At 34.6% G+C, this 12,309-nt stretch overlaps 1 protein-coding gene across 2 annotated transcripts in view; it reads left to right on the top strand.

The window, feature by feature from the left end:
- Positions 1–12,309, top strand: part of LOC138331732 (protein hobbit-like) — a 50,590-nt gene that overhangs the window by 15,317 nt on the left and 22,964 nt on the right. For both annotated transcript variants that reach the window (XM_069279489.1, XM_069279488.1), the window contains exons 20-33: positions 220–331; positions 681–801; positions 2,680–2,791; positions 5,379–5,467; positions 5,935–6,004; positions 6,249–6,350; positions 6,770–6,923; positions 7,230–7,440; positions 8,337–8,509; positions 9,836–9,934; positions 10,311–10,577; positions 11,011–11,107; positions 11,341–11,434; positions 11,946–12,181. In XM_069279489.1, the coding sequence (XP_069135590.1) occupies positions 220–331; positions 681–801; positions 2,680–2,791; positions 5,379–5,467; positions 5,935–6,004; positions 6,249–6,350; positions 6,770–6,923; positions 7,230–7,440; positions 8,337–8,509; positions 9,836–9,934; positions 10,311–10,577; positions 11,011–11,107; positions 11,341–11,434; positions 11,946–12,181 (1,937 nt within the window). The remainder of the gene's footprint in view (positions 1–219; positions 332–680; positions 802–2,679; positions 2,792–5,378; positions 5,468–5,934; positions 6,005–6,248; positions 6,351–6,769; positions 6,924–7,229; positions 7,441–8,336; positions 8,510–9,835; positions 9,935–10,310; positions 10,578–11,010; positions 11,108–11,340; positions 11,435–11,945; positions 12,182–12,309) is intronic.

Below are 12,309 nucleotides of genomic sequence, written 5' to 3'. Positions count from 1 at the left end.
TGGAACGTAACTCTTTGTAATCTTCCCGCTGAAATGACGTTACCGTGGGATATCATCGTTTGACGTCATTCCATCACCAATAGACACAATAGTCCCGCACAAACGTTATCAGTTATCACGTGATATGTGAATTATTCCCATTGATCAATTAATTAACAAACTTTTCAGTTAGTATCACATTTATTGATGCAATTTGTCTACCTTCCTTATGTCTGACAGGAAATGCATGTGCGTATACTGAAGATTCTATCGTGTGAGTGGAAGACATGTCATCACATGTGTCTTATACAGGGACTGGAGGATGTCAAGGAGATAAAGGCCCGTTACCAAGGTAACCACTGGGCATCTTCTTATTGATAAATTGGTCATGTATTTCCTTAAATTGTTTGTTTCTCATGTCATAGGAAAGACCATTGATATAAACGTTTTAGTAGTAGTGTAATATTGTTATTTCATGAAGCCACAGAAGCTTAAAAATATTTGCGATTTGAAATGTAAAACAGGAAAATTTTAGCGGTTTAAAATTTCTCAAATGTTATCTTCTATTTTTTTAAGTGCTTGTGATAGGGCCGTCACAATGAGAGTACTCATAACTTATGACTTAATTTATACCTTATTTAGAGATAAAGAGGAAAACTATTTTAGTAATTAAAACTACTCTTGACTTCAATTAATTACAGCCTTCCAGCCACAAGTAGCAGATACACCTGCAGACAGCTATCCTCCACAGCAAAAGGTCAAGGTCAATGTGATAGTGGAAGCAGCCACATCGTTTACTCTCTGTCTGTCTAAGGAACACAGGTAAGCAGCCACATTGTTTACCCTCTTTCTGTCTAAGGTACACAGGTAAGCAGCCACATCGTTTACTTTCTGTCTGTCCAAGGAACACAGGTAAGACAATGTCTAATGATGATGATACTATCTAGTGGAAGAAAGCTCATCTGGTCCAAAGGGCCTGTCAGCTTATTTATGTGACTGGATGGGGTGAGTTGTTTGGTATCTTTGACAGCATGCTTTAGTGTAAATAGGGAGAGATTTCCAATATCACAAAGAGACACAACAAAATATACCACAGCCTCCTAAATAATACAGACTTTAACACGCAACACATCACACACATGGGATTAAACTCAACCAACCAACCAAATCCAATTTACTTTTGTTTACTACATAGTACTCAATGAAAATATCCATGGGAGATACCCAATAGGGACGATAGAGACAAATTGGTTAAATTGTTGCTTGTTATTAGGTATTAAGATTATTCAATCATTCTGGAGGAAAGAGGAATAGACCAGACATGTTAACCCTACCGATTCTGGCGGAAGTCTACCGCTTTTGAGACTGATATTCCGCCTACCGCTTTAATATCCAAATATTCCGATTTCTGCAAAACATCGTCTTCATTTTTTTCTTCTTCCGATTTCTGAATTTTTCATAGTCGGTTGGGGCTGCCATGGTGGCTTCAAAATGCATACCAGACTGAGTAGGGTGACTTGCTTCATAATTAAGTATACAAAGGAGGTGTGAACACTCCCTGACCAACACCCACTGGTGCTAATTAGCAGCCTGGGGCTAGTTCCACCTTGGCTTGTGTCTGAGTGTAACGATGTGTGTTACGTAGGCCTACCGTTAGGAAACAATCATCTGGCCTTTCAATAAATTTTGTGCTTAAAAATAGTAAGCATCATTTCAAAAACAAACACTACTTATAATTGAAATGATTTACTCACGTTTTTAATGTAAAATAGGCATACAGTGTCTGCTGAAAATCATAAACTTTGCAATCGTAATGGCCGCCATTTTGGAATGGGTTGATTCTAATAAAGGAGCCGGATTTTGGTATATTTTTTCAGGATATCATTAAAAAAAGTTATTATTTTTTTCAGGGTGATTATTTCTCTAGAATATTGGTGTAAATTTCAGAAACAAAAATTTGTATTTTTTCTTGCATAAATCAAAAGAAAACGAGTCCAGTATGTATTACAAAAAAAAAAAAAAAAGTGGAAAAAACACAAAAAAATAGACAAAATGTATAATTGAAAAAGGTGATAAATAGCATTGAAATAAAAGTATACAATGTATTTATTGGCATTTTTCATCTTCTAAATTTAATGTAAGCCTTAATTAACATTTAAAAAATACAAAATGAGCCACCAATGCAAGGCCTATGGTAATAATTAAAGTTAAATCATAATTAGTTAACAAAATATGTTTTTGTAATTATTTTGCATATTATTGATATTTATATATCTCTGACGCGTCGCAAAAAATGCCGCGTGTAATGCTACCGCTTTTGAGTCAAAAATCTACCTTTTTTTGCTCACCAAAGGTTAACATGTCTGGAATAGACTTTGCATAAATAGTGCATGATTCTGACTCATGTTGCTTTAATAGAAGGAGTGACGACAAAATGGGAAACAGGAACAGTTTTTAAAAACTTTTTTATTAAACAATATGTTTTTTTTTTTATATTTTATTACATAAAACATTTTACATATAAGCTTTGGCATGGTCATCATCCTCTTACTTATTCATCACTCATTCAATACTTTTATGATTTGTATCAGCATTTTGTCATATAAACATCTTTAATTCAACATATTATTGCACTAATATTTCAATAATGATATAATGTACATATAATGTTTAATATGAATATACCCCTGTTGTTTGCAGTGTGACGTTTGTACTACTGGGATTTATAATGACGCGTTCTGAGGACGAGACGTTGATGGAGATCGAGAGGTTTACAGTCAACTGTGACAAACATCAGATCTTTGTGTTAGAGGTGAGTAATGGTTAATCTCTGTAGCTCTATAAACAATTAAATAGCTTCAAAAGCTATGTAATATGATTAATGTCGGTTCAAAATAAACTTCCGATTGACATGAATTTTTTTTAACCCTCGCTTTCTGAGAAACGGGGGATATTAATTTGGGTTTGTCCGCCTGTCCGTCTGTCTGTAACACTTCCTTTTCGTGCAATAACTGTAACAAATATAAATCGATTTTCTTCAAACTTGGTGACAAGGTTAAATGCCTTAAGGGCTCTGCCAAGTTTGATTGCGACTGTCGATGGACCTTATTTAGTGGAGTTATGGCCCTTTGAATTACTAAAAACATCATTTTCTACCATTTTCATACAATGAGTGTAACAAATGTAAACCGATTTTCTTCAAACTTAGTAACAAGGTTAAATGCCTTAAGGACTCGGCCAAGTTCGATCGCGAGTTCGATCGCGACTTTCAACGGACCTTATTTAGCTGAGTTATGGCCCTTTACTTAAATAAAAAATGGTCATTTTCTGTACAATAACTGTAATAAATATTAACCAATTTTCTTCAATCTGGCCAGGTTCGATCAGCTCTTTCAGTGGATGCTATTTATCAGAGTTATGGCCCTTTAATTTACTACAAGTGTCATTTTTCTGCAGTTTCTGTGTAATAAGTAACAAATGTTAAAACTAATATTGTTAAAATTTGGTAACAAAGTTAAATGTCTTAAGGGCTTAGACAAGTTTTATTGCCACTTTTGGCAGATCTAAACCCTTTACCACATGCAAACTAGTAGACTGCATCACCAGGCTTCCATGAGGAAAGTATACAATGTTCAACACGAACTTTGATGCAACATCTGTCAAGTGTATGCACCATCTCAATGGCACTTTTTGAAGTTTTCAGTCTGGATTGATAATTTAAGTTGGATTTATTTACTTTCATGTTTATTTTTTTAGAAATGTTTTGGTAATAAAGTTGCTTCAAAATGAATCAAACTACACAGTGATGCTATCATTTCCAAATATTATTTGATATGAGGACTTCAAAAATTATTATAAACATTTACAGGTCAGAAAATGGTTGATTTTCTCTGTCGGAAATACTCAAAATATTGCCGATTTTTTATAACTTTTAGAAAAAAAATTGCACAAATTACTTGAAATATCATAAACAAACTAATATATATCTGAATCATGGCTCAGTCAATATATTTGCTCTGAAAAACACTGTTATTTCTGCTTTGTCCATACCGGTTCACGACCCGTTCACCGCTACTTTCACTTTCTATCGTTTCGAGTAGTGTGTTTGTTGTGGGATGTTTGTACATTATTTGCCGTTAAAAAATGCACGAAAATAATCTATCAACTTTAAATGAAGTATATTAAAAGTTTATTGAAGTTTTGACAACAAGTTTCTATCAAAATTATCAACACTCACTGCTGTAAAGTCGCCAGTCCATTCCAACACGGCGTCACGAAATGGCAAGTTAACGGGACCTCGCCGTTCTTCATGTCTGTCAGATTTTCGATCGGTCAAATTGTATAAAACATCGTCTAAATCATTGTCAGATTATATGCTTTTAGGTCTGTGATATTTAAATATCATGACATTGTACTTATAATTACAAATATCTGCCGTAATATCAACAACAGAAGCCATGATGGCGTCCCGGTAACATGAGTGAAGCAGTGAACTCGGTTAACTTATTCAGAGTTTTATATAGTAACACTGCAGATTTTTGATTGGTTAGAAATTTGATCACGTCTATAATTAGATTGTAAAGTCTGAACACAGGTGGCGCTTTTATCACGTGATACGAAGCTAGCAAAACATTGATAGTCAAAATGGCGCCAGAGTTGCTTGCATTGAGATCGTGTACGGGCGTCCAGGGGCGCTTACATTGAGATGGTGCGGGGGCGTCCAAAGTCGCTTTCATGGGGCAAGGGGTAAAGGCGTCCAAAGGTGCTTACATGTGGTAAAGGGTTAATTAGCAGAGTTATGGCCCTTTGATTTGATAAAAAAAAATATTTTCTGCCATTTCTCTGCAATAACTCTAATAAATATTAACCAATTTTCTTCAAACTTGGTAACAAGGTTTAATGCCTTAAGGGCTTGGCCACTTTTGGCCGACATTATGTAGTGGAGTTATGGCCCTTTGATGTACTAAAAACGTCTAGTTCTGCCATTCCCTGGGCAATAATTGTAACAAATGTAAACCAATTTTCTTAAAAGTTAGTATCAAAGTTAAATGCCTTCAGAGCTCAGCCAAGATTAAGAAAACATCTTACTTCCGAATAAGACTTCAGTTTAATTTTTCATAATTCAACCAAGGTTAAACCTAACCTCAATAATGTTTACGTACAATATGTCCTGAAAGCAGGGGGATGGAAATTCCACGAATTTGCTTGTTCATTTTGTTCCTAAGCAGCTGTTGCCAGGCACTGACTGCTTGTTGGAGATTTTTTTGGTGATATTCCATACATTGATATTGTGATAGACCTGCTAGGATGTCATTCCACTTTCAATATTATGCACGTATGACAAGTAAACACAGCACAAGCTGTCTTAAAGCTTTTGCACTCTATATCTTCTGTTACAGGGAACTATGATAGGAACACTGTCCAAGTACCACCTACGAGAAGGCAGACAGAGTGTGGGTAACCTCAAATGTCCTACAAATAGGGCCTGGTAAGTGAGAGAGGGCAGAAAGAGTGTGGGTAATTCAAATGTCCTACAAATAGGGCCTGGTAAGTGAGAGAGGGCAGAAAGAGTGTGGGTAATTCAAATGTCCTACAAATAGGGCCTGGTAAGCAAACAAAATGTTTTCCTTTGATGAAATTTAAAAAATGTAGATTTACACCTTAAAAGCAATTTATTGCATGCAACATTTTTGTGCCATTTTGTAGTAGTTAAGAACAAATTTTCTTCCTTAATGAATACAATAAAATCAATTCACAATCATATTTGGGATATGAAGTGTACATACAAATAAAAGTAACTTCTATAGGTTTTACTGAATTATGAGAAATGCATGGCCTGCACTCTTGGTGTTGATTATTTTGCTGATATACAACAATATAAGGATTTATGTACTTACTTTTTACAGCTTCACCAATGTTAAAATAGTAAATATGAAATTCAAACTTGTTTTTCAGGCATGTTTTGTTCAATAGCTTTGAAATTGTGTTCCCATACAAATACAACTTTGCAAAGTGTTTTGAAGAGGTAAGTTAAATGCTCTGTGTTTGGTAAAGATAGCGTTCTATTTGGAAATCTGTATAAAAATCTGTATCAGTCAATTCAAAATAAAGTAGCCTGCTTCCTTCTATTTTAAGAGCTGCTACTCTAATATTGTTATGTTTTATTGCAAACTTTGAAGCAATTCAAACTTTCGTGACATGAATACCTAGCGATATTTTCCATTTACTGTTATAAATATAATTTGTATCATTTTCATTTTGATTTACAGTTTGTGAATCTTTGGAAATGGTGGAAGTTGGCACACAAAGTGAAGAAGAAGCCATTTACTGAGGACAGTTTGTTACCTCCTGACCTTCAAATCAAAGTCAAGGTGAGCTCCAATAACTATGGAAACAGATACTTTATTTCCATATTTTAACTTTCAACAAATGTTATTACACATGAAAACACATATAAATAGATTAGATAACAGGCTAAGCCTATATAAATCTTCTCTATTCTCCATTCTTTTTTGGTATGATGGCTTCCCATGCCATCTAGATCTACTGTATACCTTACATTTTGGGGCTGACTGGATTAAAATGGCTGCTCTTCAGCCATCTTAACAATGACAAAAGAAATGAAAGTTTTGTATGAAAGAAAGTGAAATATTGTTTTCAGGTGACTGCCATAGAGTTCTTGATAAATTGATAATGATTGATATCAAGATGGAATCATTATCAGTGGACAAGTTGATTTTGTTATTGTTAAGCTGTCTATACTGAATACCTTGATCTGTTTGTGTCACAGAGATTCCAGGTACAGCTTAGTGATGACCCATTCGAGGTGAAGCTTGGGGACAACTACGAATTGATGAAGGACGAATGTTATGAATACTTCAAGAGGAAGGCTGTCATGGAGCAGAAAGTCCAAAACCTGCGTCGTACACATGGCTTCATTCCAGGTATGTGTTCTCATTTAGTAAAAATTTTAAAAAGCTGTTAATATGATATTAAGCCTGTCAAATCAAACCGTAATACATTACTGCATAGCCTTTATTTTCATGGGTTTCAAATATTTTATGATTCTGTGGATCATATTTATGGTCGCGAAAATGTGATCTTCAAAAAATTTAAAAAATGGATGAATTATAAACACTTACTGTCAAATTGCAAAATTTTGAAATCGCTGAAAGTTACCTTAATGACATTTTTTTCATTTATAGTACAAATTGTTAAATTTTTGCTGTATAATAATTCTGATATTACAGCCGACCGAGTCCAGGAGTTGTTTGACTCTCTGGACAAGAAGAGTAGTGACATCTACCTCCAACGCTCCCGTCTACTGTATACAACCACGCCAATGAGGACTAAGTTATTCACATGGCTCATGGAAGATGTGGAGATTCTCGCCTATGCTGACAAATCATTCCACGGCAAGGAGAATGTGGTGAAACAAATGAAGGATATTGACAATCAGAGGTAGGGTTTTATGTGTACTGTCTGTTATACAAAACTATTCACATTTTTATAACATAGTTTGCCTATACATTGTCTATTTAGCCTTACAACCACATCAACTGTAGTTACTAGCTTTATTCTGAATAAAAACTAAAACTGGTGTGTGAATGTATAAGGATTGATCTTCATTTTGACTGCGTATACATGGTATGAACTCAGTTACAGTCGAAATGATATCCTAGCATACCTGAATATATTTTGACTATTTATTGTGATCGGCCTTGCTTTATGATGTTTAAATGATGTCAAACAAATGGGACATTGGCAGTGTAATCAGGGAAGATATCACAAACATAGATGTCTCAGGGCAAGGTTTATAAATTTCAATATTTCATAATTGAATTAATATGACTGTGATGTAAGTATAATAAATATACAGTGTATACTCTAGCAAATTTGGTAAATTTATGTCCTAGATTATTTTTAATTAAATGGAGATGTCTATAACTTACCAAAATAGTTCCAAAGGGAACATAATTTACGTTATGTGTAATACGAAAAAGTCTAATCCAAATGTTTGGCTACCTATAGCCTTAATACGAAAAAGTCTAATCCAAATGTTTGGCTACCTATAGCCTTTCTCAGGGAAACACTCCACAGTTTCCTCTTCATGTCACCATCTTGCTTTGATAGCGACTTCAAATGTTTCCTCAACAAATGTTTTTTTGCTGAAAATTTGGAAACTAGAGACTTATTGTATTTAAATGTCCACAGCATTTATGCGACGCTGAACAATCAAAAACAAAAAGTACATTGTCAAGAACTGTAATCATAATTTGCATAATAACAGTAGCGTACAAGTCAAAAGAAAATTAAATAAATTTAAGTTATTTTTCCATTTTATCATATTTTCACAGCCCTTATCCTGAGGAGGGTCTAGAATTTGTAACACTTTGGTGTCGCTATGTGAACTTTAACCTGAGTCTATGGAAAGTGGTAATGCGTGACTACCTTCACCCTATGCTGGAGGTCAAGGACATGGGGCTCTGGGGTCGTTTGATTGGCGCAGAACAGGATGGCAGTAAGAGAGGTAAACAATGCATTAATTGTCTGAATGTTACTGGTGAAACAATTCACTTCATATTTTGGTCTAAGACTCTTTACTAAGTACTATCATGGTAAATCACTATAACTGACATTTTGAACTTTAACCTACCTCAGAAATAAATTTCTTATGGCAACATTTCCTTCACTATTACAAGCAGTGGACTGTAATTCACAAAATCATTATTATGATGAATGCTTTTCAATGTATTTCACTGACTCATATTTTCGATAAAATCTTTTATAAGAGACATACACGTACAATGTATATGTTATTTCAGCCAAGAGGAAGTGTGTGGTCTTTTATAAGAGAATACATGTATATGTTATTTCAGCCAAGAGGAAGTGTGTGGCCTTTTATAAGAGACATACTTGTATATGTTATTTCAGCCAAGAGGAAGTGTGTGGTCTTTTATAAGAGACATAATGTATATGTTATTTCAGCCAAGAGGAATCGTGTAGTCTTTTATAAGAGACATAATCTATATGTTATCTCAGCCAAGAGGAAGTGTGTGGTCTTTTATAAGAGACATAATGTATATGTTATTTCAGCCAAGAGGAAGTGTGTGGTCTTTTATAAGAGACATAATCTATATGCTATTTCAGCCAAGAGGAAGTGTGTGGTCTTTTATAAGAGACATAATGTATATGTTATTTCAGCCAAGAGGAAGTGTGTGGTCTTTTATAAGAGACATAATGTATGTTATTTCAGCCAAGAGGAAGTGTGTGGTCTTTTATAAGAGACATAATCTATATGCTATTTCAGCCAAGAGGAAGTGTGTGGTCTTTTATAAGAGACATAATGTATATGTTATTTCAGCCAAGAGGAAGTGTGTGGTCTTTTATAAGAGACATAATGTATATGTTATTTCAGCCAAGAGGAAGTGTGTGGTCTTTTATAAGAGACATACATGTATATGCTATTTCAGCCAAGAGGAAGTGTGTGGTCTTTTATAAGATACATACATGTATATGCTATTTCAGCCAAGAGGAAGTGTGTGGTCTTTTATAAGAGACATACATGTATATGCTATTTCAGCCAAGAGGAAGTGTGTGGTCTTTTATAAGAGACATAATGTATATGTTATTTCAGCCAAGAGGAAGTGTGTGGTCTTTTATAAGATACATACATGTATATGCTATTTCAGCCAAGAGGAAGTGTGTGGTCTTTTATAAGATACATACATGTATATGCTATTTCAGCCAAGAGGAAGTGTGTGGTCTTTTATAAGAGACATACATGTATATGCTATTTCAGCCAAGAGGAAGTGTGTGGTCTTTTATAAGAGACATAATGTATATGTTATTTCAGCCAAGAGGAAGTGTGTGGTTGAAGTGGAGGACCCGTGGGGTAACATGGAGGTGGAGAGAAACCTACCAACCCTAAAGTTCTATCATGATTTTAACTGTGGTAAGTATTGTATTGTGTAATTTAAACATATAAATTTCTTATATTTATAGATCAACTTAGGGTCATGTCTACATTAGGGCCCAGCATCTGAGGAGTGGGAGGCCTATTGTAATCACTGTGTCCGTCTATCTATCCATCTACAAATGGTTTACATGGATTTCCTAAGGAACCAATTGGCATATTGTTTTGAAATTAAATGGTAATAGATAATAGTATAAAAATGTGCAATAGTGCAATAGTGATTTGAAATTTTCATGAGAAATTCAAGATGGCTGCCATGACCTGAAATGGGGTCAAAATTTTAAAATTGTTGATTCTAATGGAAAGAGCATGGAGTCAAGTGATTGCCTATAGATATGATTATATTTTGTTCCAGATGTGAAGAGTTGGGTCATGGCCTACGGTGCTTGTTGGGAACCAGCCATAGCACAGTACAACATCAGTCTTGACCTCATCAACAAACCTTCAGTTGACCCCAGCCGACCTCTGCCAATCTGGGATAAGATTCGACTCCTTCTTCATGGCCGTTTTTTCATGTCTGTGGAACAGATGAGCTGGCTGTACCATGCATCCTTCGACCCCTACAATACGACAGAGTTCATGGACTGGTCCTGGTCCAAAGTCTGTCTTGATTGGACCAATGGTATGTGACCTGGATCCATAGATGTAATTGGGACCCTTGATAATTCTGATACTTACATCCTCAGTTCAAATTAACTGGATTGTGAAATTTTCAAACAAATAAATTTGCTGTAATTAGCACCCAGGGCACTCATGGTACATTAATCTGTAACAGTAAGCATGCATATGCCTTTTATCCTCTGAGATACATTATTATGTTGTGATTCACATAATGGGAAAAGGGTTTTATATAACTTCAACAGATCTTCTACAGAAAAGGGGCGCTTATAGGTGGAGGGGTGCTAAATTACAGGAGCGAATACAGTACGTGGAAAATTGAATGTAAATAAATTCATTTCACTTCTGTCATCCTCTACCTATTATCAATCATTAGTAATATTATATGATATGATTTGAAGTTTATATGGAAAATGAGGATTTATTTCCAATTTCAGCTAATTTTGTCCTGCTGGGAGACTTTGATATTTCAGCACGGACGACATCCAAGTACGATGACTGTAAACTGCTGCATCTTCCTAACCTCAAACTTGTGTAAGTCAACAATTCATCTGTCTATTTGACTTAATTGTTAACAGTAATAAGACCATAGTTAAAGTTCATACAGTAAAATTTAATTATCAATTTTTAGTGTGTAACTAAAATTATCAATTCTTGAAATAAATTAAAGTTTATAGGAATTTCGGAAGTAAATTTCTGTGCTTGAGAACATTTCTATTGCTTGATAATGAGAATTTGATATGCAAAACATTGTCTTTATTTGATAGATGTAAGCTGGAATGGTTATGTCACGGCGACCCTAACGACCACCATGCTGTGATGCCCTGTGCCCCTGACAAAGTACCAGACTTCTCACATGAAGTAAGTAAATCCGTCTATACAATTAGTCACCTTATCCTAGTGTTTAGTCATAATGAAATTGATATATATAAGATCTTACATTAATGTTCATTTCAAAGATTTTATGAAATGAGTTTTAAGAAGTTTTTACTTTTGGCCAGGAGCCTTGGCGAGCAAAAAAATTAAACTTCGAGATGTATTTCATAAAATCCAATATGAAATGAACATAATTTAGATATTTTTATCACATAACTACAACAACCTACATCTTGAAGCATTTCAACATCAAAATCTTTTGCAAAAATCTTGTGGAGGCCGCCATTTTGTCATGTCTTGAAATTTTGAAGTGGATTCATGCAAACAATATTTCTTTCATACCCCGATGAAATAAAGAATAAATGACATTAGTGCTTTAGTGAATGTCTTATAGACTTGTTTACATATTGTTCTTTATGTTAAAATAATCAAATTTAACCTCTATCACTCTGACTTCATATAGAATGTATTATGATATGAACTTTTTTTTTCACAGGAGCATGATTCGTTCCGAGCATTCCGATCTAAGAATCTGAACCTTGCAATTTCTCTGGACACGAAACCCTTGAGAGAGAACACACTGAATGTTCCCAGTTGTCTGTTCTACGCCAGTACCCTCAGATTCCTGGATAAAATCAAGATGTGCTTTGCAAACGTGACTCGTCCCATTCGTCGTGGGTCTCTCTTCAATGTTATAAAACCTCGTAAACCACAGCTGACTCGACACTACAAGTATGCATATATTAGCATTAGACTTGTTTAAGTAAATTTAGTTCATTTTTGTATCATGGCACTTTGAATCATTGTCATTGAATTTTAAATTAAAAGTACTAAAAGAGTATCTAAAGGAAAGATTTAAT

This window comes from Argopecten irradians, chromosome 9 (genome assembly GCF_041381155.1).
Source record: "Argopecten irradians isolate NY chromosome 9, Ai_NY, whole genome shotgun sequence".
NCBI classification, from domain to species: Eukaryota; Metazoa; Mollusca; class Bivalvia; order Pectinida; family Pectinidae; genus Argopecten; species Argopecten irradians.
The sequence above is the reverse complement of the archived record's forward strand: the minus strand, read 5'-3'. Positions and strand labels throughout refer to the sequence as shown.